This window comes from Drosophila ficusphila, unplaced genomic scaffold (assembly GCF_018152265.1).
Source record: "Drosophila ficusphila isolate 14025-0441.05 unplaced genomic scaffold, ASM1815226v1 contig_791, whole genome shotgun sequence".
NCBI lineage: Eukaryota > Metazoa > Arthropoda > Insecta > Diptera > Drosophilidae > Drosophila > Drosophila ficusphila.
This window is the reverse complement of record NW_025064737.1, coordinates 24,188,635-24,215,471: the sequence shown is the minus strand read 5'-3', so window position 1 is coordinate 24,215,471 and position 26,837 is coordinate 24,188,635. Positions and strand designations below refer to the sequence as shown.

Genomic DNA, 26,837 nt, shown 5'->3' with positions numbered 1-26,837 from the left:
TAGCAACTCCAGTAATAAAGGGCGCAACTTACTATAATTGAATAATTGATTACAATAATCGAATAATCGAAGCTTTATCGTTGACAGCATCTAATCAAAGCACTTGACTAAAGGAATTGTTATACTGAATTGTTATACTGATAAATTTATTTGTTTGCTTAGTAGCGTTTGGTATTAAGTACAGAAGAAATGATCATAATCTTTTTTCATAAATTTTAACCAAACCGCAAGATTGGCAGGAGACTTTTTGAAATTTTAGATTCATTATCTTTTTGAATGCCTGGCATGGAATAACTCACAAGTGATATAGAGCCACTCGTTGTTTTAATCACTTTGATTTTAGCATCATGTACTGAAGCAGATCTGTGGGTGTTATTTGGGTTCATTTATTTTTTTTTATTTTAGCTATCATATTCATAGCTTTAAAAACTTTGCCGCTTCTGATTGTTTAAATTTTAACCACCATAGCCAGCGTTGCCAACTGCCTTACTTAGCACAGAACGCACCCAACTAGCGTTGCCAACTGTTTTGACTTAGTGAGTAAATTCACCCCAGCAGCTGTGCCACAATCCAAAAGGTTGTTATATTAACTGGTTACTAACTAAATAACGGGAAACTATCGTTTAAAGCGTATGCTAACAGTTCTGTCTTTTAACATTTATATCTTAAAGGAAAATCATGTTAGTCGCTATCTGTACTTATCGATGTTTCTATCGATGAATCCACCTCTACCAGCCCCATCCCCGTTGAATTTTTTTTTGTTTTCAAAAAAATTTTGGTGTGTTCGGTCTGCGTCGCGCATTGTTGAACCAAACGGATCGAAAAACTGCTAAAATGCAGCTGAGCCGTCGAAAAATCGGGGAAAAATAAATCGCGACGAGTGTAAGACGCGAAGGCAATGAAAATTCCGAGTTAAAGTGTGTGAGTTGCAAACGCAAAGAGAAAAGCAATCAGAAAGATATCCTGGCCCACGCAGGATGGCTGTGTGAAGCAAACGCGAGGATTAAAAGGAGGGAGGATAAGAAGAAGAAGAAGCTGAAGGCGGAGCCGCATCTGCCGCAGTCAAAACACAAGAGGAAATCCAACAAAAGCGAGATAAAGTGCATTCAGCGCAGGGAAATGTGAAATGTAAACGATGTTGCAACGTCGCGTTGCTAGTAAAAAGCAAGTAAAAGCAGAAGCAAAAGCAAAAGCATAAGCAAAGTCAGAACAAACAAAATACACAAAGTGTGAGAGTGAGAGAGAGAGAAGGAGTGCTCGGGTGTATCTGTGTGACGACTAGTGCGTGCGTGTGTGTGCGTCCACAACAAATTATCGTTTAATTTCCTTCGATTTTGCACAAACAACAAGCTGAAAAAGAGCAAAGAGAGCGGGTGACTTTTGAAGCCAAGGGGATGTCCTCTCCATCACCACCCCCACCCTAAGGTCACAGGTCACAAGCCAGGAGGTGAGTACATTTTAATACTTAATCTATACCTTACAAAACGATGAGTTTTGACCTCGCTGCAAGTCGCGTAGGAAACGAATGCCAAATTTAACCAAAATAAGAAAAAAAACACGTTTGCCAACGCCAACAGCAGCGACAACAACAACTACCCATGTCCAATTAAAGTTGCAGAGGGCGAAAAAAGAGAAAAGAAAAACCGGCATGCCGGCTGCTGCAATTCAGAGCTGCTCAAAGTTAAACGAGCCAAGTAACAGCAGAAACAACAAAAACCACGCAGCAACTACAGTGAAACTTCCCGAGGGACGGGCCAGCAATGTATTTTAAAAGCAATGTGAATTGTTGCCGATATTTTTGGACTGGGTTGCAAACATATTTTTTTTTCGCTTGCATTCATAAAGCGAACCCTATTTAACATTGTAATAAAATCCTTTTAGTGCCACAACGCTTAACAGAATATTACTTAATCTGGAAATAAGTCTAGATATGAAAGTACAACTGTATACAGGCTGCACAATTCGCGTGAGTGTTGGTGCACCTCTGTGTGAGTGTGTTTGTTAGCAATACACCAACTCGCGGAGCACTTTAAATATTTCACCTAACTACACACAGAATTGTGCCTGGGCTGCGGTTTTTTCTGCGCCGCCAACTTTTGAAATGAAAATAATCATAATCAAGGGCTGGGAGCCCAAGGGAGGCTCTCAACAATGCCACACCCACCCGACTCCCCCAGCACTTTTGCCCAACTACTTGGTTTTTCACTGGAAAAGCCAGAACGTATGAATGAGTTAATCAGAGAGCGGAGGCAAAGCGCCAAAAGGCAACAGTCAGCAGACGCAACGTCTACCCAGCCCTCCGGTTGCCATCATCAGCAAACAACGAAATGGCAAAAACAATTGCACTAAAGTTTCACTAGAATCTGCAATGAATCAGAAGGAAAATCCTGAAAAAAAGGGGTGAAACTGAAAACTTTATACCCTTTATACCAAACTTACACAAAAAGTATTTCAAAGTAGAAAAGAAACATAAGCATACATTTCAGTTAAAGAAGAGAAATATTAACAAATTGGTGTTTTTTCCAGCACATTATAAACTGTTTTTTTACAAAATTTGTTCCTTTTTATATTGCCATATCTCGAAACTTTTCGAGTTAGGAAGACGTCTATTCAGGGAAGAGCATCTTAATACACGGGACTGTTATCTTTTTTAATATCTTCACAGAAGTGTGTAACTTTTTATCAACTCATCACCGTGTTGTAGCTGAATAACTCATTGGTCTCGCAGTGTATCAAATTCCATGACAAAGATCCCCACGATGAGTCTGCTATAAATTGCGATGGCATTCTGCGCTTAACGGGTTTTTTGTTTGTTACATTTTTCGACTTTTGCGCCATTGACGTAATTGTCAGACCCGGCCCAGACACACTACTCAACTGAACCGTCAGTCTGACACCGCCACTCCAGAGTTCCCAGTTCCCATTTCCCGTTTCCCGGTTCCCTGTTGCAGCTCCATTTAGCCATTTTCATTTCCAACTCGCTCCCGTCTGCCGTTTTCAAGCTCAAGAGCAGCAGGCTTTGCCTTGGTCTTTTCATGAATTTGCATTTGCGGTCGCCGGCAAAATACTCGTATTTTCAACGGGTATTTTTCATAATTTTCTGCGCTCTCCGATTTTTCCAGCGCATTTTTCCTTTTGGCTTGCCGGCACGGTTCGTTGCACTTTTGTCAAGCTTTCGGTAAAGTTTTCGGCTGAATTTACGTATTATTGTCGGAATCGTACAAAAGTAATGAATGGTCTGATAAATTCTGGATGCCTAGTAAACCCAGCAGACCAAACAGCTAAGAGCAGAGCGGAGCACCGCCGACTGCCAATTTGGGCGGACCACAGGCAATTAAAATTTAATTTGCCCAAACCCCGAGATATAGCACATAAACCGCAGTATTAAATTTTAACAACGCAGCAGGTCCTGCGCCCAAAGCGCCTACTGGCTGGGCCACTTTAGAGCCCAACACTTCCCAACAACTCCGCCGCCCCGAGCACAAATTAATTGAATTGAGACACATTTGCGAGTGGCCGCAAGAAGCGGAATTATTTTGGGAACGATTCCTGTGGGCGGCTGGCACATCAAATACATTTATAATTTTATTAGGAGAGTTTTTTCCATTCGCCGGAATGACAGGCTCAGCAAAGGTCCTTGGCAGTTAATGTTCAGTATTCACGCACACCATGACAGACAAACAAGGTACACTAAGAGAAACATTTAATTCTCTGTTTTTTATGCATCGATGATTAAGAACCAAATATGTAAATTTATGTTTACTGACTTTAAAAGTAGCTTTTCAAAGTGCTGAATGACTATTAATTTATATGAGTGCAAATGAACAATAATTTTTCCAAGTGTCGAAATGAGTCATTCGCAGTCAAAGTCAGATGAGCCGAGGAGTGTGAGGCGCCGCTAAGGACCGGCCATAAAACAGCTCGTGTTTGCCTGTCGCGCAACCTTGTAGCAGAGTGTATTGTTTATGTGTCGGCTGCACGCTGCGGTTCCTGCAAAAGCCGCTCCGTCCTCAGTTTTTGGCCCACTGCGGGTGTGTGCTAATGACGCCGCTCTTAACCCATGTTAACCGAACACAGGCGTGTCCGATTCCTCCCGGCAGGTAGCCGTCGGGTCAAAGGCAGACAACGAGTTTTATGAGCACTTGACAACTCTATAAACACAGAGCGCTTATCACCCCTAGAACACCTCCCCGACCCCAAACCCCTCGTTTTCTGTTCCACCGAAAGTAACACTTGAGCCGCAATTTTCACACGGCTTTAATGTTCGGTTTTATGGCTGATATGCCAGTTAGATAGCTTTAAGCCCGGCTCAACTCCCAGTTCGCCCCGAAGACATTGGCCCCAAACAAGGACAAAAGAAATATGGCAAAATGAAAGCATTGCCAAAGAAAAACCTCGCAGAAGATGAAAAACTTCCAGACTAACTTTTCATTTGGGGAGCGGAGCTGGAGCAGCCGGCTGGTCCAACTCAATCCGAAGATGTTGTGGGGGTTTCTGTGTGTGTTTTTTCTGCCTTCTCGAGATCTCCAAGTTGCATGTTGTCAAAATTGCTTTGACGTTTTATTAGTTTCCAACAGGGCCCCCGAGCAGCCGCACTCTAACAAACCGACAACATCATCATCGTCATTGTCGTCAGCTCCCATGGCCAGCAAAAACAGAAAATCGACAGAAAATTTACATAAGAAACGTTGAAGGATGCTCCACGGGCCGGGCACACTTCACTCTAGCCGGCGCTAAAAATAACAAAAACAAACTCCCAATGCGCTGACCAAAGCGGAATGAATAACACTCGCATAACGAATACGACTCCGTCGCCGGGCACATTCGAAAATAGTTTGCGGCATGTCAAAAAGCCAGTGACCGCATTAAATTTTCCTCTCCGACAAACGCTTTTTTGGAACACTTCCAGAGGCCCGGCGAAAAGCCGCATAACCAGGCATCTCAAGCGTTCGAGTTTGATCAGCCAGCCAGCTGAGACTCCGGAGATTTACGTCCGCATCCAGCGTCTTTTACACTTTTTATTTTTGGGGAGAGAACGATTCGAGCGATGCTCGCGTGCAGTTCGATTTCCCAGGCAAATCACTGATTAATCGCACGAAATGAGAATTTATTGGGTAAATCAAACGATCAAAAGGTGTTTTGAGAACAAATCGGATTGTGAAAGATGCTAAAATTAGCCATTACAGCAATGTGCTTCAATATCTCCCTTCAGGAAGTCTAGGGTGCAGCTAAAAAGATTTGTCGAAAATAAATTATAGCCCCGGCTAATTCCTTTAATTTAATTTGATTTATATTTCAATAAAATCTCTTACATAGGTACGAATGTCTGCCAAAGGGCATCTAACCATCGACTCACCGAAGCAAAACTTTTCCTGTGCCTTTCTACAGACCAAATGGAGCACACGGCGCAACTCCCAAAAATGAGATTTGTGCACATGGCTATTTTTGTGGCCATTGCAGCCAGGCACAGAAAAAAGTTTGAAAAAACCATGACAAACAGTTCAAAGGCCCAACTCGTTGAGATATTTTTTCCGGCGTCAAGTGTGTGTAGTTTGTTATTTTTAGCACAAACGCTGGACGCACCCAAGGGGGGCAAGGGGGCAAAGATACTGCACATGACGGGGGGAATAATTAATTCATTGCATTGGCCAAACAGTTTTGGTCGGCTCGGTTCAGCTCGGCTCACCTCGCTCTGAAATGGGTCAGCAATTGTGAGCCGGCAGGCGGTTTCCTGCCTTTTGTTTGGCGATCATGATTATGACGACGACGCCCACGTTGCGTCACTCTCCCCGTGCCACGCCCATAAATATGGGCCCATCGAGTAATTTGCCCTTTCGGCCTCTGGTCCAGAATCAGATAAATTTGGTTGTTGCGTTTTATTGGCGTGTTAAATTGTTGCAGTCGCAGCCTGTGTGTCTATCGATTGTCTGCCCCACAGGCCCAACTCATTAAGTGAAACCGCCATCGTCTTTTGACGGCCCCCTCTGTATTTGCCCATGTGCCGTCTTGGCTCTTGTAATTCAACTGATTATGAGATTGTTGACTTGTGAGCGCCTTCTCTTCCAGTGCGTGGCGTTGGGGAAAGGGGCAAAGTGCTGGGGCTTGCGCTATATATAAGTACAATGGAAGTCAGAATAATAGTACTATGAAGCTATCATGCTTTCTCCTTTAAACTGTTAAAAGTACTGGGGATGCAAAGCTTGTGTTTTATTTGCAAAAAGAGTTTGTCTCTAGTTATAGGAGATACTTATGCTTTGCACTTAAAGACTTTTAAATGATTTCGAATGTTCTTTTATGGCCATTGGAGTGAATCCTGATGTTTTGGCGCCCATTGTTGCTACATGGGTATGAGTTATTTTACGCAGTTCCCCTTGCTATTGAGGTTTATTTACATTTCGCTTTGGCGCAGCTCTTCGCCATGGTCAATGGCCGATCCGCTGCATAAAGTGAGTATGACGGCGGATGACGAGCGCTTCGGCTGTGTTATGATATAATCTGCGGTTGCCCAGCAACTAGAATAACATTTCTTCTAAGACTTCCCTGCTGCCGCTCCATCGTTTGTTCTGGGCTCCCCAAGCCCCCAACCACTCTCTCCATAATCCACACATTGCTGCTTTGTCAGCTGCCAGCAGCCAGCACCAATGGCTAAATTAAAAAGGGGCAAAAAGAAAGGCGAGAGGGGGCCTTCTCCAGCCAAGTGCCGTTCAGTTTAACTAACGGCCTGTCAAATGGGCGCGGTGTTGGGTTTTCAGTTAGTTTTCCATTTGCTCAAAAGATGAATGCAAACAAATACACAGCAGCTCGGCAATGGAGTACTCCTAAAATTAAACTGGGACGAGTGATGGAACGGGCAGAAGAGAACCTTGCTTGCTAGTCCTTTTAAGCAGCACACCATCATTTACATAACACTCACTTGCACTTAGTGCCTGACCTAAATTTGACAGCCACCTGCTAACGAAGCTTCTGCTGGCGGAAGGCGAATTCCATGGGGCCTTTGTGCGGCGCGCGAGGTGGGTGGCTGGTTGCCCCGGGAAAATCCAGAGATCGCGGGCTGTAATTAACTCGGGGGAGCGGAAAGTACCGCAAAGGTCAGGGATTTCGTGTCTGCCCCAAAAGGCGTGAGGTGAAAGCGAAAATGCTGGAAATGCGGGTCTATTTTCAGCTGCGGTTAAATATTCATAAATTCAGCAATTTGGTTAATTCGTTTGCGCCAGGACTAGGAGTAGAGAAAAGCCATTAGGCACCTTAACTGCCTAATGAGTGGTGATTAATACATGTTGTGTGCTGTCTTGTGTACTACGCCGTTTACAAGCATCATTTGTTATGATCAGCAGGTCGACCCTTCACCTGGAGAAAATTGAATACTTTCATATTTTAGACCAATTTAAGAAGTAAATTAACAATAATTGTCTATAAAATCTTTTTCCTCAACATTTTATTTTGTGTGTATGCTACTTAGTTCGAACAGATCGGTTTAGGGGTTAATGCAGTTGAAACAAATGTGAATTAATATTTTCATGTTGCTGGCATTGCAAGTCACTTTTATGGTTGTTTTCCCCGAGGCAAGCTAAAGAACGAAATGGCTTTTGGTTTTAAAAGGGTGTCGGCATTTAATGGCTTACACTCTACCAAACTCCCCCTTCGTATCTCGAAGTCCATCATTGATGGCCGATTGCAAAGACTTGTGCAACATGCAGCAAACATTTATCATCGATGGCAGAGAGCTCGAATGGCACTGCGTTCAGACAATTTACGCAATGGAAAGTGTTGCCATCCGAGTGTGGGTGGTCTCGCCCACTCACCCACCACTCCCCGTCGCCCGTCCTCCGCCCCACTGAACCACGCAGTGGCGCAACTAGAGGACTTTTCCCACTTACCCCCTTGCTTGAAGTCTCGACTACGCATCTGATGTGTCCGACGTGCTATCTCTTGGATTTCCATTTAGCTTTATTGTGTAGCGACAATTTCAATTCCTACAGTCGGGGAGGCCTGATTAATGAATGAGTGCCCGAGTCGAGTGTCAGAAGCGATGTTTAATTTACGGCTCCGGCGCTCTCGCTGGATAAATACAGCAGGCAAGGAAAGGGAAAATGCTGACAATAAACCGGAGAAATCCTTACGTAAACAGCGCAGCTGACTCACTCCGCTGAAATGCTCGCCTCTTTATGGCTTATTATAATTGTAGTTTGCAGCGGGTCATTTGGCAGGAGTGGCAGGGAATGGTGGGGGAAAAGCGGAGGAAAAGCGGGTCTGTCAACCCCGTGCAGTTTTCGCAAAACCTCCATTGTACGGCCTCGAAGTTTAGAGTGCTGGAACACTTCCCGTCCCCGGTTGCATTAGCCGAGCTGCCACTTTAGTTTGCCGATTGGCATTGTAATGGCCTTTCACTGCTCGAGCCGGCCGACAAGTGGCCGAAACTTTTGCCAGCCTGACCCACATACGTCTGCCTGTTCCGGGCAGCCATTTTAATTGCTTTGTTTTATTGCCCCAATGAAGTTGTTGGCCTCTGCATGCCTGGGAAAATTTTGGTTCGTTACATAGAGAGCATGTCCTGGCCACAGGATACCACCAATACCTAGTTAAATCTCCCCATAAGTTGAGTTTACTTTTAAATGGTGTTAACCATTCTGATTGCGCAATCTGCGGCAAGAGAATACGAGTGGCTGCCCCTCGAAGCCCATTTGGCACTACGCTAATTCCAAGGCAAACACAATACTCAAATTGTTTACTCATTACTTTTCGCTCCGGCCTTTTTTGTTTGCTTTTTTTGCCTCGGCAAAAGTGAGGCAATCGCAGCTTATAGTTAAACGCTCCTAATCTATATATAACTGTGGCCAGGCAGCGCACAATTATGGCAATAAATATATCAACGTTAATGTATGCGATTTGGCACCAACTGTTAATTAGCACTCCCTGCCCCAAAACGCCAAAGCGCCAAAAACGGCAGAGACAAACCGCCAAATGAAGCGTGGTCGGAAATAATAGCCAAGTGAAGCGTGAACAACGAGAGCGGCACAATCCGGCAAGAGTTCCATGAATGAATGGCTCTGTGCGTATTGCGGGGCAACGGTTGTTCGGTTGTTCGGTCGTTCGTTTGTACGGTTGTACGGTTGTCTGGCCACGCCCCCGACGGCGCCAGCTTGTTGTTTACCAGGGTTTTACGGGCATTACCCATATGCACAGCCGAGCAGCGACAGACTTTGGACGGAGCCCACAATGTCGGAAAATGCCAATGAGTGCGACGCCAACACTCGGGCTAATTGTTTGTGGCAACGGCAGTGGCAAGTGGTCCTCTTTCTGTTTTCTTGGCTAAAACCGAGACCGATAAGCCGGAAAGCTTTGAATAAGTTTGTTGAGAACTTACTTAAGAGTTGGCAAGAACAATGGCCAATCAGAAAGGCATCTTCGTGCGCAAACTTTTCATTGTTCCCGTCATAATCGTATTTGTCACTCTGTTTTCTGTTGACTCAACGTGAAGCATTCTTCGACGCTTACTCCACTTCTATTTGCGCTTATCTTCTCCGCTCGGGCTCGTCACTATTCGGGGAACTTCTGGCCTTCGGCTTCCGCTGCAAGTACTCTTGCTGGAAATTTAATTATGAGAATATTAGCACCGCATTTTGGCGCTAACCACTCCGCTTGCCACGGAGAGCTGCAATTAAATTCAGCGCTTTTGGCACTGCACAACCAAATCAGCAAATTGCCGCAGCGCCAATCGAAACCATTTAATTGGACAGGGTTTCGTGGCTCTGCGGTGTCTATGGTCATGTCTGCTCGGTTCTCGGTTCTCTGTTCACGGCTCGGATTTGGCGTTAATGCTGTTTGCCATCGCATTAACATGCGTCTAGCATTACGCATACGCCACGTGTGCAGCAAACCATGTTCGGGCTCGCCAATTACCCATGCAGTTGCCAACCGCACTGAGTGCCGGCATAAATAATTGACTGACAGTCGAGACGACCAGCTCTTTGTGATGCAAATGCAAATCTTATCGAGTTGACATAGTTAACCCAACTCAACTCAACTCAACTGCCCGACGGTAGGCGGAAATTCGATTGTAATTATTAGCAGTTTTTAGCACCAAACAAGTTTATTTACCAGCATGTCTCTCCGCAGGCTTTTCATTATTCACAGACAGAAAGAGAGCAACAAACTCGTTTGCGGCTTTAACAATTCAACAATTCAGATTGCAGTTGGTACGCTATCGCCCACTGGCCTGCAAAAAAAGAGCCAGCTTTTATGGTCAAATTGAAATGACAAACAAACAGATTCAACGGCCGGGCAATGCTTCCAAAAATATGACGCACTACAGGGCGTATGCGTGCTGCATTTCCTTTGTTTATTCAGAGCTGTATGGAAAAACAACAAGCCGCAAGCGCTTACAGCAATTAATAATATACTTGCTGTGCTCTGATATCTCTGTGGTTTCTTTTTGTACTGCGAACAGATAAGGTTTGCTGGCTATTCAACGCAACCAGCAGAGATTAATAGCACCATTTTAAAACCCCACTCCCAGTTTGAGTTCCCGTCCGACGAAACATTTTTCTCAAAAGCTTATTAGTTGGCCGCGCCAATTGAACCCAGCCACCCACACAGGCGCCACTCGGCAGTCTCGATTGCATTTAGTGCCACCGCAAAGAGTCAACTGCTCTTAATTGCGAAATAATTGACTTTATTTTTAGTTTATTACTGGAATCATTATTTTCTTATTTTCCCGGAGTGTTTTTCCACGTTTGCATTCGCAATTTGTTGAGTGTTTCAATTAAATAAAATGAAAAACTTTTGCGGCAAATTGAAAATTTGCATTGGGCAAACAAAGCAAAGACTCGGAAAAACCTCATCTCAGTGGACTGCAGACTGTGGACTACCTACTGCCGACTGCCTGGCGCTCTGAGCTGTGGCCACAAGCCGCAAAAGCATTTAACCCACATTCGCCGGCGACACGAAAAACAACAGCAAGCCACCGTTGAGACTTCGTTTCGCATTAAGCAAAGTGCTGGCCAGCAGGCTCGAGTTTATCAACTGACTTTGGCTTTGACCAAGGCGGCCAAGAAGGCAGCGTAGGCCGGGAAAAAGTCGCGTGGATGATTTTCGTGCCGCCGAAGAGACAGCCGCAAGTGGCACTGGCTAAACAGCATTTTAATTTGCACTTCGCTCACATTAATTAGTTAAGCAACGGACAAACACCGCCGGCCAAATGGGGAGGGGGAAAAAAGGCAGCCGGGATGAAAATGCAATTGCAAGGCAACGAACGAGTTTGGCCGGCAGTCGAAATGTGTATCAAGTGACCAATTGGCGGACTCCGGAATGGGGCATTTGCATGGCTCCCACGGCTGTCGTTTCCTTGAAATATATGGCCAGCGAGGGAAGCCCTACAAAAAGAGTAAAACTCTGAGGCCGAACAGTGGCAAAACATTGTCCATTTGTCACTTAAATTGTGCTCAGCTGTTCGGTAATAACAACAAGCTACACGACAAATTATGTCCATTGGGGAAGAAATTTCTACAAAAAACTGAGTAGGAGTAGGGCACTATTTGCATAAGTTTTTAATAGATAAAAATGGAATTTTATTGGATCCAGGAAAATTCCTCTTACCGAATACATTTATAAGTGCAATTTTCCCCTCGTACTTTCCCTATCTTTGGCCACTGTTTGGCGAACGTTTATTGCCCCGCTTGAAATGCACACCAAGTGCGACATGACGGGATGATGCCATGACCATGCCCAACTGTTCGGCTTTGTTCAACTGACACAATTCCAATTCCGATCCGGCACAATCTAAGCTTTCGGTTAGAGGACCCCAGTCCAAAACCCAGAACACGTGCCCCGTCCACATGCATCGCCATCAAAATATGTGCAGCCATAAATTAAATAAAATATGCAATGTGCAGAGTTAAATACGAGCGTTGTCACTGTCGCATCCAATTTTTGCGTGGGGCAAACCGAGTGGTTGAGTGGTTGAGGGCGTGGCCGGTGGTGCGGTGGTGGCGCTGCCGGCTGCTTTACATGCTAATGGAGGAGCGCTGTAATTTATGCGATCCGCTATTGTTGTTATCGTGTTGCCACGGCGCTCAAGGTCGTAACTGTGTCGACTTCCGGACAAGCGAAATTCCGGAATCGCAAAAATACGTCGCAAAAAATGTGTACAAATTAAAGACCTCTTAGTATGAAAACCGACTTTTCTTTTATTTAACTTATTTTATTTAAAAAGTCTTTGGCCAATCTCCCTCATTAGTCAAACTGAAGCTCTTAAAAATTCTACCTAATTAGTCTTAAAACTGGTTTCATAACGAGAAATGAGTTTCTTTCTATGTTGGTTTCGTGCTGCCGAAAAACTAGCACAAAATCCTTCTCCATAACCAGACCATGTCAAAAACCTCAATTTAGCAAAGCCTTTCCTCGGCTTCCTGCATCCTGGCAGAGCTCCTGCTCTGATTCAATTTACGCTTGACAGGAAAGCCAACAAACATAATCCAAACTTGCCTGGCAAATTGAAAACTTCAGGAGGCGAGCCCGAGCCCGAGCCCATGCGTCGGACCTTAGTGTTCTGCGGCGTGCGTTGCTCATTTGGGCGTTGTTGATTTTGATTAGCATCCGTACACCTGACGATGCTGCCACCTGCCACCGGAATTAGCGTCATCCATCACGAAAGTTCACTTAGCTTACAAGGCGGAGGCAGCTGGTTAACACATCGCTGGCCCAAATTGATGCCGCGCTATGATTACATGCTTCATTAGGGCAATTCCCCCGGCTGATTATTTATAAGCACCCGCTTATGTGGGCACGAAATTCGGTTTATTGATTTTTCCCAATTAAGGCGCACAAAGTGATACCACTTTTTCAGTTTGCGAGTGGGTACGGATTTGTTTACAATAAAACATTTAATTGACCGCGATGCTGCTGGCAAATTGATTCACTTATTTGTCAAAAGGTAATTTGTGCAGAGTTCAACATGTATTTTTAATGTCCTATTTGGCTTACCAACTTTGAAAACGCATTTGAACCTAATTCCAGCTGTCATTTGGCTTGCGTTGTGTAGAAATGGCTGTGAAAGTGTGAATTAGATTTCAATAAATGCTTGTGCTTTCTGATAACATTAAACATAAACATGTTTAATCAACAAGTGGCAGAGTATCTCTAGGCAATGAGTGTTACCGCATTGATTGCACTCATCGTGTTCGAAAGTGCACTTCAGCTGTCACTAGCTGCCTTTCTTGGCTAGGTTGAGGATGTTCGGACCTAATCCAGCCGGGCAGCTCACTTAATGTCAAGTTTAATTCCGCTGATGTGCGGTCTTGCACTTGACCACGTCTGCCCTCGGTGGCAGCGGAAATTCTGCAATTAAGCGACAATAAGCTGACCCAAAGTGCACACGCACCGCCCACGACATCCTGTTCTCTCCGCGATTTCCCTCTTCTGGTTCTGTCCGGAAAAGTGCCGGCGACAACGGAGTAAATCAATGCCAAAACGAGGGTCATTTGTTACTGCATACTTAGGAGGGACTTGCTCCTTCCGCTCCCTGTCCTTTTGTAATCAGAAGGAGCATTAATTAAACCCGAGCTTAGGATGCCAGACAACGACAACGTGCTCCTGCATTTTACCTTAATTGAACTGAAGTTGTCTGGACAGTGGAAAAGGGCTCGGACTGGACAAGCTGGCTGCTCCTCGGATCGAATTAATTCCGTTTTCGTTGGCCAGCCCCGAAAAGCCACTTGCCAATGCCCTTTCATCCTTTCGCAGACGGTCTGTCAGCTCTCCGTATTCAGTTCAATTAGATTGCAACTCAACGTAATGAAAGGCAACTGAGGAAAGGACCTGCCCCGCCAAAGACGGGCCAAGTCGCCCTTAAAGTTTTCACAAAAAGAGGCCATGAATTAAATTTGGTATTCATGCCGCCGGCACCACTACTTCCTTCTCGTTTCCAGCCCACAACCACTCCCGCTCATTCATCAATAAACGGCGGAAAGGACAAGGTTGTAAAATGTCAGGCAGCTGTCAGGACAGCCGGGTCCTTCTGTCCCAGTTCTTCCTGCCAGTGTGTGTGTATTAATTTGATTAAATGTTGCTCGGCACACACACGGAGCATAACCCAAATCCAACAACTTTTTCAGACTTCTTTGCGAGTTTTTGCCTTTGCACGGTGAGAAAGATATGAACAAAGAGTTGAAGTTGAAGAATCATTTCAGAATGAATACCTAACCCTTTTAATTTGAAATAAAAAACACTCATGGAATGTACTCAAAGTTGGAATCTTAAAAACAGTTTTAAATGGGAAATAAAACTAAATTTTCTCAGTGCGTCTGATGACATTTACACAAGGGGGCCCAGCACGCAGTTATTGAAAGACAAACAGAGAAACATGGCCCAAGTCATGGAGCGGAAAGCGGAAAACGGGAAACAGGGAAACTGGAAAACTGGGAGCGGTGGGCGGAAGGGAGGCGTCGGAAGTGCCAAAAGGCAAGTGCGTGTCCCTGCATTTTCCACCGAGGGGCGGAGTGCGAAGCAGGGTGTAGTAGTAGTTCAGATGAAAAGGTGCTATCGGGGGCACATAGTGTTTGTCAAAAAACGATGTCAATATGTGGGCTCCGGGCGAAACAGACAGCGAACAAGGCAGATGACACAGATATGCGAGAGGAGGCTTGCCAGGAGGCAGCTTTTCAATATGTAGATACAATGCAGCTGTCTGATAACGCAAACGAGTGCAGGGGGAAATGCGATTGTAGTAGTTAGAATGCATGACTCGAATAATTTATGTGGCTTGTAGGTTTAATTGCTGTCCACTTTGTCTTCAAACAATTACCAGACTTTGCCTTGGCCAGTTGCCATGTTTTTGGCATCGAGAAAACACTCATTCGCCGAGGAAAGTTTACACAGAACAAAAGAAAAAGTGGGCGTTTTCCAGTTCATCATATAGCGCTCAGCGGAATTACTTTTCCGAGTAAATAAATGTATGGCAAGTTTTGGAAAGTAGCGAAATGGCTGCCTTGTGCCCTCTGTTCCCTCGGCACTTAAGAACTCTTGCTTTTTCGCCGAAATTGCGTTCGCTGTTCTCGTAGAGTGCTGAAAAATGCATGGCAGGAAGTGGGAAGTGGGATTGGTGTGCCAAGAAGCAAGGAAGGGCCAGGATGCAGGCCGTCAGGCATTCCGGCAATATTACACAGAATCCCTGCCAAGAACGATGATGATGATGATGACGACGACGACGACGGCAGTGTCAGGCTTAATGTTTGCGCTCATACAGAACGGATTCGCGCGCCGCCTCTTTCCACTCTCATATAGCCATAATGTCCTGTGAATGCATAAAATGCATTTACGGAGGCATGAAAAATTTAAGTTTAATTAAGCGTTCACCCCGAGGGATCACGGACATCGCAGCATCCTGGCAGCTCTGCGACATCCTGTTCCCATTTCAAATGCCGCTGCACCGGCACCGGCACCGAGCACACACCATTGTCCTTTCCGATGCCCGCATTCAATCCGCTTCCGGTGCAGCCGCAAATGTTGGCGGACGGGATGATAAGGGCACCGAAAGCCAGCCAGCCCACAGCCCAGGGCCCAAACACAATGCCATTGGTTTTGGGCACGATCCTGGCTGCAAAACCCAACCCACTGGGAGTCCTTAGCGCTCGGAGGAGGGGGACTGCTCAGCCTCCAGCGGCATTGTATTACAAAATTAAGCGCATCTGTAAGCGGAGCCCAGAGTATTCGTTTTGATTTCAGCTTCAAACGGTTTTGTGGCAAAGGGTTTGTCGACTGGAAAATCGATTGGGAATGAAAATACCTGAAAAGGAGTAACTATGAAAAGGGATAACAAATGTGTACCAAGTATAAATCATTAATGGTTGAAAAGTTTGAGGGTAAAGTTTCTTTTCGATAACTTTAGAGGCCATCGATCATTCTTAAACATCTTGCTTTGTACTGAGTTATTGCAGAGTATGCAGACTTTCAACAGCGAACTCGGTTTCTGCCCGTCCGCGCTCGTTTGTCATGGTTTGCAGCCGAGGGAGCCTGAAAATCGATACGGAAGTGCTCCTGAGTTTGCAAACTCTGGTTGCCTCTAAGCTGCTTTGCTGTTTTGCTGCTTTGCTGCTGTTTTTCACATGATTCTGCACGTACAGCGAATCTCGTCTGATTTTTACCTTTTTCCGTTCCATTCGCAAACAATTTGATGCCTTATTTGATTTAGTATCTGCGCTCCGATTGTCGCTCTGATGAATCGCAGCACCATTTCAGCACCACCACCCACCCATACGTGCAATAAATATATGTTGTGTCTAACTCTGTTTGCATACATCTGCTTGCGCCTGCACACTGTTTGCCATGCATGGAATATATTTTGTTTACGAAAAGTTATTGCCTGAATAATTGAGCGAGTCAACAAGTCGGAGAGTTATTATTTAAACATGAGCAGCGCGCCCGTCATAATGAACAGTGCAAAAAAGGCGAGAAAGAGTAAACGCGAAGCCGAAATATGTAAATACAAATTAATGGAGTACTCTTCCTGTCTGCATTTTGCATCCTTTGAATGCCAGGCGGGCGTAAATGTAAATGTTAATGTAAATGTGAAGTGCATTAAACGCCCAGGCTGTGGGTGCAACATTTCAATTACGTTCCGAACCGACCACTGGCTTTCTTTTCTTCTCGGCTTTTCTGGTCCTTTCTTTTTTTTTTGGGCGGGGCTCCGAGCTTTGGAGCTGTTTTTCCAGGCGAAAAATTCGCATTTGCATTTTTTTGTGGGCCCACGGCAGCAGCAGGCGGAACATTCCCACGCCGCCTTGGCTCAAGTTCACCCAGCTGCCAGTCGCCATCCGCCAGCAGCCATCAGCCAGCCGCAGATGTGTTTCCAAGCCCCAGATCCAGATCCAGATGTCTGTCTATGTCTATGGAAACCATGCCCCATGTGGCTTGCCGACCGGCTGTCTGTCTTCGCACTCGTGTGATTACTTCCAATACGCTTCGAGAGCACAAACAAATATTTTTGCCCATTTAATTAAATCTTTTTCCGCTGTTTGTTTAACATTCCCGCCGTGTTTATAGACATTTACAGTGTGCGAGAAATATTGGAAACTGCCTGCGGCTGAATCATGTGCAAAAATTGGTTCAATTACAATGCGTGATCGGCTGCTTGCGTTTAATTAGCATAATTGCATGGGGAACATCAATTAAACTTTGCGGGCTACGAGAAACTTTATCGGGAGCTACACGGTCTGCCAGTTTGTCAAGTTTCGAAGGGAAAACTTATGCCATAGCTGGGGAAATTGCAATTAGCCGGGGAGCCCTACCCTATATTTTTCCTTTGCCCAGCCGTGCTACACGCACTCGGCTCGCGAAAGTCGTTAAACTTGCATAATTAGCACATTTCAGCACTTTGAAATCTTTAAATTCCCTTCGGGAAATCACAGACCGCTGCCATTTCCATTTCGTTTACAATGGCGAATCAATTTGGTGCCATAAAAAAGGAGAATCACGGAGAACGTGCAAATCGGGCGATACTCGAATGTGGCAAAGCCAAATGGAACTTTGTACGTGCCTCATTGTTGTGGCCCTTCGGTGGGAAGTTGGTGGGTGGGTGGTTGAATGGATGGATGGTGGAAACCGCGGTGGCGGCAAACCGGGTTGAACAATGCGGGCATCCATCCAATAATTACGCTTAAACGGCCGCTTTTGGCCGAAAGCAAGAGCACTCACGTGCCATCGCGGTCAGGAAGTTGATGTGTGCTGGCCAAACTGTTTCCATATGACTTTCCTGCCGTTGCCTCTGCTCCTGATTCTGCTCCTGTTTCTGCTCTTGTTTCTGCTCCTGGTCTCCTGTAATCCCATCTGCCCGCGGCTATCCTGTCACCCGTTCAACCAATGGATTTTACAGCTGACTTGCCGATCATTATGGTAATCCATCGTCGGCCCTTTTCGTCGCTGTCATTTTGGGAAATGGCTTTCCCCTTTAGAGCGGGCGTAAATCATTCATTTCACTTGGCCCGGATTTTTTACGGCAAGAGTTTTGTGGAGCCGCCGTCAGCGGACCAAGAACGTGCTGAATTTGCTCCATTTTGTGGCGGAAAGTTGCACAACAAGCGTGCTGCCGGGACGTATCATTAGTTACATTGCAACCCCCCGTCCGCCCCAAAGCCCCAGACATGGACACACGGACGCCCAACGAGTAAATTGAAGTTTAAAATAAAAACTTTGTGGCATGAAAGACATTATTTACACGGAGCAGGCTGCCACCCTGTCACCCACCCGCAGTCATCCTGGGCTCCTAGTGCCCATAGTGCTAGTCGTCCTAGTCGTCCTCAGCGACGCACATAAATGGCATGTAAGCTTAGATGGGGCGAAAAGCCCCAGAACAAAAGACACTGCGCGTAAAGACAAGCGCAGGAAAAATGATGACAAGTATATGTATTTCTGTGTGCACAGCCAGTGGGTGTGGATGAGGTGAATGTGGAGGTGAGGTGGAGGTGGGAGTGGATGAGGAGGAGGATGTGAATGCCTGGGAGGAGCTCGCCAGCTGCCAAAGGGTTAAAATGTATAGAAATCAGGTCAATTGTTTGCAGGATGCTAAAAAAAAGTGAAGCCACTGGAAAGCATGGCAGAAGAAAGTGCTAGTTAAGTTCATGTAATGGCACATAAAAGCCAAAAAGATGGAAGGGCCACTGGGGAAAAGGTAATTTCTGTTATCTTAAGGATATAATGGAACTAACGAGAAAGGAGATTACGAGGAAAAAGCACTTTTAATCATTTTAGAGCTCGATTGAAATGGTGGATTGAATTGACCAATTTAAAGCTGCATTTGCTATATGAGTAAGACTAATTTCTCCATTTAATCTAAAGCTTAGTAACGCAATAAACTCAACATCCATTTGTAATGAAATGAAATGCAATCTACTGAACTTCCCAATGGTTACCCAACAGCCAATAATCTCTGCACAAAACGTAATTAAACCATTTGGCACTCGCTTCCAACGATTAGTTTTGAGAGCTGCAGCATATTAGAGTGATAAAACTAAACCCATTTCCCCTGTCTTCTCCTTTGCAGTCGAGCGAGCGGCTTAAGTGAAAGGCAGACAGGCAGAGCCAGAAGCCAACGAACCCGATTTGCGATTTCTGGGAGCAGACAGTCGGCAAACGGATTACGCACATCCTGCAGAGCTTTCTCGCACAAAACTAAAGCTGAAAAGCCAGCCATCCAGTCATCCAGTCATCCAACCATTGAACAAACCAGGCACAATGTCTAAGCACACGGACAACGATAATCTGCGCAATGACATCTACGAAAATCTGCCCTGTCAGGCGATGTACAACGACTCGGTGCGCAAGATGCAGCAGCAGAAATCATCCACGCAGACGGGCGGCAACCCAAACAACCCGAATGCCAACTCCATTGGAGTTGGCAACTGCAACTCCACGCCGGCGATGAACAAGAACCACCCGCCGCCGCCCGTCTCCAACATGCCCAAGGAGATGCTCTACGCCACTCCGCTGCGCAAGTCCGATCGCTACAAGAGCGGCGAGCGGGGTCGCCATGCGGCCACCGGAAACCCGGAGCCGAAGCTGTCCAACTTTCGGGACTCGAATCGCTTGGCCAGTGCCCGCAACGGAAACCCCGTCCAGATCACCGATCTGGATGCGGACGAGGACGATGCCAACGGTGATGGCGTGGACGGCTGCGCCTCGACGAGCGCTCTAGTCGGTGGCTCCAAGTACAGCAACCAGCAGCCGGGCGGAACGGCAAACCAGCACCTCGAGGACCGACGGATCCTCAACTTCCTCAAGGACACCACGCAGCTGCAGAAGAAGCTGGAGATCACGGGACGCGACTGTCCCAACGCCAGCTTCTCGAACCTGGCGCGTGAGGAGCACTTCGCCAACCTGGTGCAGCAGAACTTCCCCCAGGACGTCGCCCACCACTCGAATGGCGAGACCAACGGGGGATCAGCTCCCGAGGAAGACGGCCAGGAGGCGGCCGGGGGACCGAAAGCCCAGCCAGCCGAGGACACAGATGGCAACCTGGAGGCCCTCATGCAGAGGAAGGTGTCCCCGGACAAGGAGGTCAACGGGCTGGTGCACGGAGGCGGCTTGGAACAACCCAACAACCGGATCGTGAGCACCGTCTACATCCACAGGGAGTGGGTGCTCAAGAAGATCGCCCTGTGCCTGGAGCAGCGGACGGCGGGCAAGAAGCCAGTGCCAGTGGCCCTGGGAGCAGCCTCCTCCAGTTACGTGTCCGCCAGGGCAAAGGCGGCGGCCATATCGAGCTCCAGCTACAACGGCTGCCTGGTGCTGGGATCCAACGGATCGGGGAAGACCTCCATCTGCCAGGCCATCATGAAGGGCAACTCGGGCACCAAGGGCATCCTCAACCGGAAGCTGCTGGCCTGCTACCTGATTGAGTCCCAGAACCCGGAGTGCCACAGCCTGTCGCTGTTTATGCGCAAGATCGTGCTGCAGCTGCTCAGCCACGCCTCGCTGATCAGCAAGGACGAGAGCCAGCGGATCATCGACGAGGGCTTCTCCTTCCTGCGCGAGGAGGCCCAGCAGCAGGAGTTCAAGCTGGACGAGGCCATGAACAACATCAGTCTGAGCGAGAACGCCGAGGAGCTGCTCATCGAGGAGCTCAAGCGAGGGGCCAGCGAGTGCGACACCAAGGAGCTGGACAACTTTCAGTCGCAGCGCACCTCCACGGTGAACAAGGCCACCCGAACGGGTCTCACGCGCCAGCAGTCGGAGCCGGCTCCCCTGCAGGCCGTCGATGCAGTGAACCCGGATGAGAAGTCGGCCGGCAACTATGGCACCCATCCTCCGAAGCGAGCCTCTCGGGAGCGGGGAGAACCGGAGCAGGACAAGGACGTGGGCAGCGAGAAGGAGCAGAAGCAGTCGCAGGAACCAAAGGAGCCGCCCAAGGCGAGTCCCGCCAAGACCAAGTCGAAGATTCCCGTCAAGCGCGGTCGCTCCGGCAGCGGAGTGCTCTCTCCCTCGAAGCTGTCCACCATCAGCAACGGAGGGCAGTCCATCCAGCAGGGAGGTGGCGAGGACATAGCCGATCTCAATACCGATCAGGAGAAGCACGAAATCGAGGCGGCCATCAAGGATGACAAGGTGGAGGAAGCCCCGGCCAAGAACGAAGACAAAGAGGAGGATAAACCAGAGGCGGACAAGGAGCTGAATGAGATACTGAAGGAGGAGCTGGACAAGGAGAGTCAGGAAGTGAAGGAGGCGGAACCAAAACCCGAACCCTCAGCTGACTCCAGTACGGAACCTCTCATAGACTTTACAGAAACCAAAGTGAATGGCAAACCGGAGGAAGTGCAGCAGGCACCGCCCGTTCCAGGCGACAAACCCAGGATCAGCACCAACACCTTGCCCCCGCCTCTGCCGAAGACCAAGAGCTGTCGCACCATCATAGCCGATGGCTACTACGAGCTGCTGCTCTCCAACCCGGAGATCCTCGAGTGCCTCAGCGTGGATAACATCGAGAAGAACCCCGACGAGTGCTTCAAGAAGGCCTTCCTGTTTCCCCTCCTGGAACTCACACCGCCAAAGACGGCTCTTCTCCTGCTGATCGACTCCATTGACGAGAACTACATTAACGAGGGCAACCTGATCTCCACCCTGAAGGGCGGAAGGGGCACGGTCACGAACCACAAGAGCCGCAACGTGGCAGAACTGCTCTCGAATCACATCCACCTGTTTCCCAAGTGGCTGTTCCTCGTCTGCACCACCAAGAAGCAGACGAAGCAGATCACCAAGATGTTCACCGGCTTCAAGAAGATCACACTGGACGATCTGCGCAAGTCGCACGTGGTTAAGGACGTTCAGGAGTACATCATCAACCGACTCAACTCGGACTTCAAGGACAGCATCATGCTGACCAAGGAGATCATAGAGTCCCTCCACCAGCTGTACATCAAATCGAACGGCTGCATCCTCTACCTGGAGAAGGTTCTGCACGGCATCAAGGACAACTTCTTCAGCTTCCGGGAGATCAAGCTGATCCCCTGCACTCTGAACGGGCTGTACTTGTACATCTGCCAGAAGTCCTTCAACAAGAAGCAGTACATGAAGATCAGGCCCCTCCTGAATGTCCTGCTCGCCTCCTCCGGCTACGTGGACAAGCTCTTCCTCTTCAACTGCCTGCGCACCCACAACTACACCATCGACTGCCAGGAGTTTGAGAAGCGACTGCAGTTGATGCGCAATATCCTGGCCTACGATTCCAACGCCCAGCGCCTCAAGATCTTCCACAACTCCTTCGCCGACTGGCTGGTGGACGTCAAGTTCGCCACCAAGAAGTTTATCTGCGACGTGAACGAGGGCCACGTGATGATCTCCATGTACTATCTCCTCGTGGCGGACACCCTCTGTGCGAACACTGTCCGGAGGTTTGCCTACCACCTCATCAGGTCGGGGGAGTACCTGACCAGCCGGCATGTCGATCTCGATCTCATCCTGATGCTCCTGGAATCGCGGCTCAACCTGAGCGACTGCTTCTACACCAACCAGATGAACTGCTGTGCGCAGTGCGAGCACGACTTCAAATACGACGTCAACTTCCTGCCCAAGACGCGCTCCATGCTCGAGCGCTTCCTGGCCAGCGAGCTCAGCGAGCCCTTCGCCCAGTTCCTGTGCGACTTCTTCAAGCCCAGCCTCCCCACGGATGCCAAGATGCTGAAGCTGCTCATCGAGACGGGCATCAACAATGCCGAGTCGCAGAACTCTTGCGAGTCCTCGCTCATGTCGCCGGAACTCTCCGAGAAGTCGCAGAACATAGACTTCGAGCTGGCCGACCTGCTGTTGTCCAGCGAGAAGAGCTGCCTGATGGAGACCCAGCGGGCCGGCAGTCCCTCGGAGCACAGTGAACCACCGGCAGAGAGCCAGGACGAGAACGCCTCGAGCACGCTGCACCAGCTCTCCGACTCGCACCACATTGAGCTGCACAAGGGCAAGGCCCTGATCCACATCCTGGCCAACGACGGCAACCATCAGCTGTTGGAGAGGGCCTTGAATGCCTGCAAGAGTCCGATTGACCTGGAGATCGAGGACTACAATGGTCAGACGGCCCTGAATATTGCCGCAAGGAATGGCCATCTCGAGGTGGTGAAGCTGCTCTTGGGTTTCTCGCAGCCCTGCAACGATGGAACCGGTCGGATGAAGCGGGTGGATGTCAACCACGCCGACCGCGATGGCTGGACACCTCTGAGATCAGCATCCTGGGGAGGTCACAGCGAGGTGGTGCGACTGCTGATCGCCCAACCAGCCTGCAAGATTGATCTCGCGGACAAGGAAGGACGCACGGCTTTGAGGGCCGCTGCCTGGAGTGGACACGAGGACATCCTGAAGCTGCTGATTGAATCCGGAGCGGATGTAAACTCCGTGGATCGCCAGGGACGCACCTCCCTCATCGCCGCCTCCTACATGGGCCACTATGACATCGTGGAGATTCTCCTGGAGAACGGGGCCAATGTCAACCACCTGGACTTGGATGGACGCAGTGCTCTCTGCGTCGCCGCCTTGTGCGGATCCTCCGGCTACAGCAAGGTGATCTCCACTCTCCTCGACCACGGCGCCAATACGGATCAGCTGGACAACGACGGCATGTCGCCGCTGCTGGTCAGCTCCTTCGAGGGCAACGCCGAGGTGTGCGAACTGCTGCTGGAGAACGCCGCGGATCCGGATCTCGCTGACTTCATGGGGCGCACTCCGCTGTGGGCGGCCTGCACCGCCGGACACGCCACTGTGGTGAAGCTGCTCCTCTTCTGGGGCTGCGGCATCGATTGCATGGACTCCGAGGGACGAACCGTTCTCAGCATTGGCGCCGCCCAGGGAAATGTGGAGACGGTGCGGCAGCTGCTCGACCGCGGACTGGATGAGACGCATCGGGACAACGCCGGCTGGACGCCTCTGCACTACGCCGCCTTCGAGGGATTCCACGAGGTGTGCCTGCAGCTGCTGGAGTCGGGGGCCAAGATCGACGAGTGTGACAACGAGGGCAAGACCGCTTTGCATCTGGCCGCCCAGGAGGGACGACTCCACTGCGTGCAGGCCCTGCTGGACATCCACTCCAGCTTCGTGGACCAGAAGGCTCACGACGGCAAGACGGCCTTCCGACTGTCCTGCCTGGAGGGCCACATGGACACCGTGGAGTATCTGCTGAAGTTCTGCTGCGACGTGAACTCCAAGGACGCGGACTCGCGCACCACCCTGTACATCCTGGCGCTGGAGAACAAGCTGGAGATCGTGAAGTACCTGCTGGACATGACCAACGTGGACGTGAACATTCCGGACAGCGAGGGACGAACGGCCCTGCACGTGGCCGCCTGGCAGGGACACGCGGACATGGTCAAGACCCTGATCGAGGCCGGGGCGGATGTGAACTCCATGGACCTGGAGGCCCGCACCCCACTGCACTCATGCGCCTGGCAGGGCAACCACGACGTGATGAACATCCTGCTCTACTACGGAGCTCTGGCGGATCACGCCTGCAAGCAGGGAGCCACCGCTTTGGGGATTTCGGCACAGGAGGGTCACGAGAAGTGCGTGATTGCCCTGCTGCAGTTTGGGGCCAATCCCTATAAGTCGGACCACTGCGGACGCACGCCCATCAAGCTGGCAGCCAAGTCGAGTCGCACCAGCATCCTGAAGATCTTCGAGAGCTACACCAAAAGTAAGAGTCCGCCGCGCAGGAGAAGCCTCTTGCTCTGTTACTAATGCTTTTGTCCTATTCCCATCCCTTCATCTAGATGAAGCTAGCAATCCCAACGAACCCAAGTTCCATGCTCACGCCAGCATGCTGAGGTCTCCGGACCAGCCGCCGGCCCTGCCGCTCCACCAGAACCTGGCTCCCTATCCTGCGCAAGCCTCCGCCACGTCGGTCTGCTCGGCGGCCACCACGGCCACGGTGCACAACGGCAGCCACCTGCACGTGCTCAACGCCTCCAGCTCCACGCACAGCTCGAACAACTTCTACCAGAACACCATGCAGTCGGACACGAGCAGCTTGCACAAGCGCAAGAGCGTCATCTCTAGTCAGTCCACGGGCAGCAGCAATGATGTGAGTATTCTTTAAGTCAAGACTCATGAAATTGGTGGTTAATGCGTTGAAATCCTTGCAGCAAGCGCCGCTTACCTTCACCCAGCAATTGCAGCGACAAAGCAAGCTCAGCTCACGCAACAATCTGATGGTCAACTCGAAGCACGCCTCCAGCTCGGGAGCAGCAGGTCTCAAGTCAGGTGGTGGAGGCGGAGGAGCACAGAGGCACTCGCAGGTTCTGCCCGATCTCAGCGAGCATCAGCTTGGTAGGCCCATCAAATGAAAAACCCAATAAGAAACTTACTTAAGTGATTTTTTAACAGCATCCAACATGACCAACGAGGCAGACATGTACGACATGGAGTGCATGTCGCCCCTGTATGCCACGCCCCCGCATTCGCCCAGCAGCGAGTTGAGCTCACCCGGCCAACTGCCGGGATTGAATGCCTTCGTGGACGACGAACGGGCCGGAACTAGCAGTGGCGGAGGCGCCAAGCTGCCGGATAACCACTTCGCCCGGGACACGCACATGCGTATCATACTGGGCAACCTCAAGGAAAACCAGCCCAGCTCGTCGAGGTGAGTTAAGACTTAAAGGATTAATCAGCAACCAATAACCATGCTTCTCTATCCTCAGCAAGAGCAAGCGTAGCGGAGTGTCGAGTAATCCGGCAATGCGGCTTATTCGCAGTCGCTTCGATGCTGCATCCCAGTTGATCCGGCGCACCAACAACATCCTCTCCTCCAGCAGCAACCAGGGCTCCTCCAGCATTGGCGTCAAGTCGGGAACCTTCCAGTGGCGCAAAGAGAGCCAGATGTAAACCGGGTTGCATTTTCATGCGCTCCTCCCAAACTCACTCCCTTACATACTCAACCCTAAACCATTTATTTGTACTTTTGATAAAGTATTTGTTTTTTGTGATAGTTTCAATTTTAGTAAACTTTTTAACATGTATTCTGATTTAACTAAATATATTTAGGCATACTACCCATACGAAGTAGTTTAAGGCATGCGCCAAGTATTAAGCTAAAACCCATATATAGAGTACTTCATTACACTTTTGGCATGCGAATTGTAGCAGATTCTTCTTCAATGTAGCGAAAAACTAACGAAATTTAAATAGATCACCACACCAACGTATACTTAAGAGCTCAGACCACAGCACTGTTCTCAGAATTAATTTAAAAGTATTTATTAAACCACCTTGCGTTAGACACAGCAATGGCGTATAATTTAACTACAATACAAATTATGTTGGAACAGGGCTTCCCAAGCAGAAGCGGTCAGTTCAGAAAGCCATACTACTCCAATGCGCATTTATTGGCAACGGCTATAGCATTAACTTATTTATACGAGCTACTTTAACAATTAATTACGCTGTTTATGTCAATTTTATTCAAATGCAGTTGCCTAAAGAACCAAAAACCCATTTATCCTTTCCCATCTCGTGCATTTAACGGCACTAAAGATCCAAGAGATACGATATATGTGTATTATATTGCTCGCACCCAAAACTCAAAGCGGTCCGTTCCTGTACCTAAACACTTGTCACTAATTTTATGTAACCCTTAAGCTGAACAAACCAATCAAATACAAATCTGAAGCATTAATAAATATTTTCTGAAACTCTACTCCCCACTGCAAAGCAGCAAATCACAGACACAGCAAACAACGCACTGGGCTAAATCCAAAAAAAAATCGAAGAAAAGTTGAACAGCGAAATGTTTATGAACAGAACCTAATTAATTGTTAACAAACCTATGAAATACCGCAGAATACAATTGTTTAGATATACATAAATATATATTTCAA

At 48.4% G+C, this 26,837-nt stretch overlaps 1 protein-coding gene across 1 annotated transcript; it reads left to right on the top strand.

Moving 5' to 3' along the window:
- The first annotated feature begins 754 nt into the window (after positions 1-754).
- On the top strand, positions 755-26,247 carry LOC108102285 (ankyrin repeat domain-containing protein 50). Its single transcript, XM_017207033.2, has 6 exons — positions 755-1,447; positions 19,034-24,658; positions 24,735-25,045; positions 25,107-25,290; positions 25,348-25,603; positions 25,662-26,247. The coding sequence occupies exons 2-6, from the start codon at positions 19,225-19,227 to the stop codon at positions 25,843-25,845; spliced, it is 6,369 nt and encodes a 2,122-aa protein (XP_017062522.1). The 5' UTR covers positions 755-1,447; positions 19,034-19,224; the 3' UTR covers positions 25,846-26,247.
- Positions 26,248-26,837: the final 590 nt, after the last annotated feature.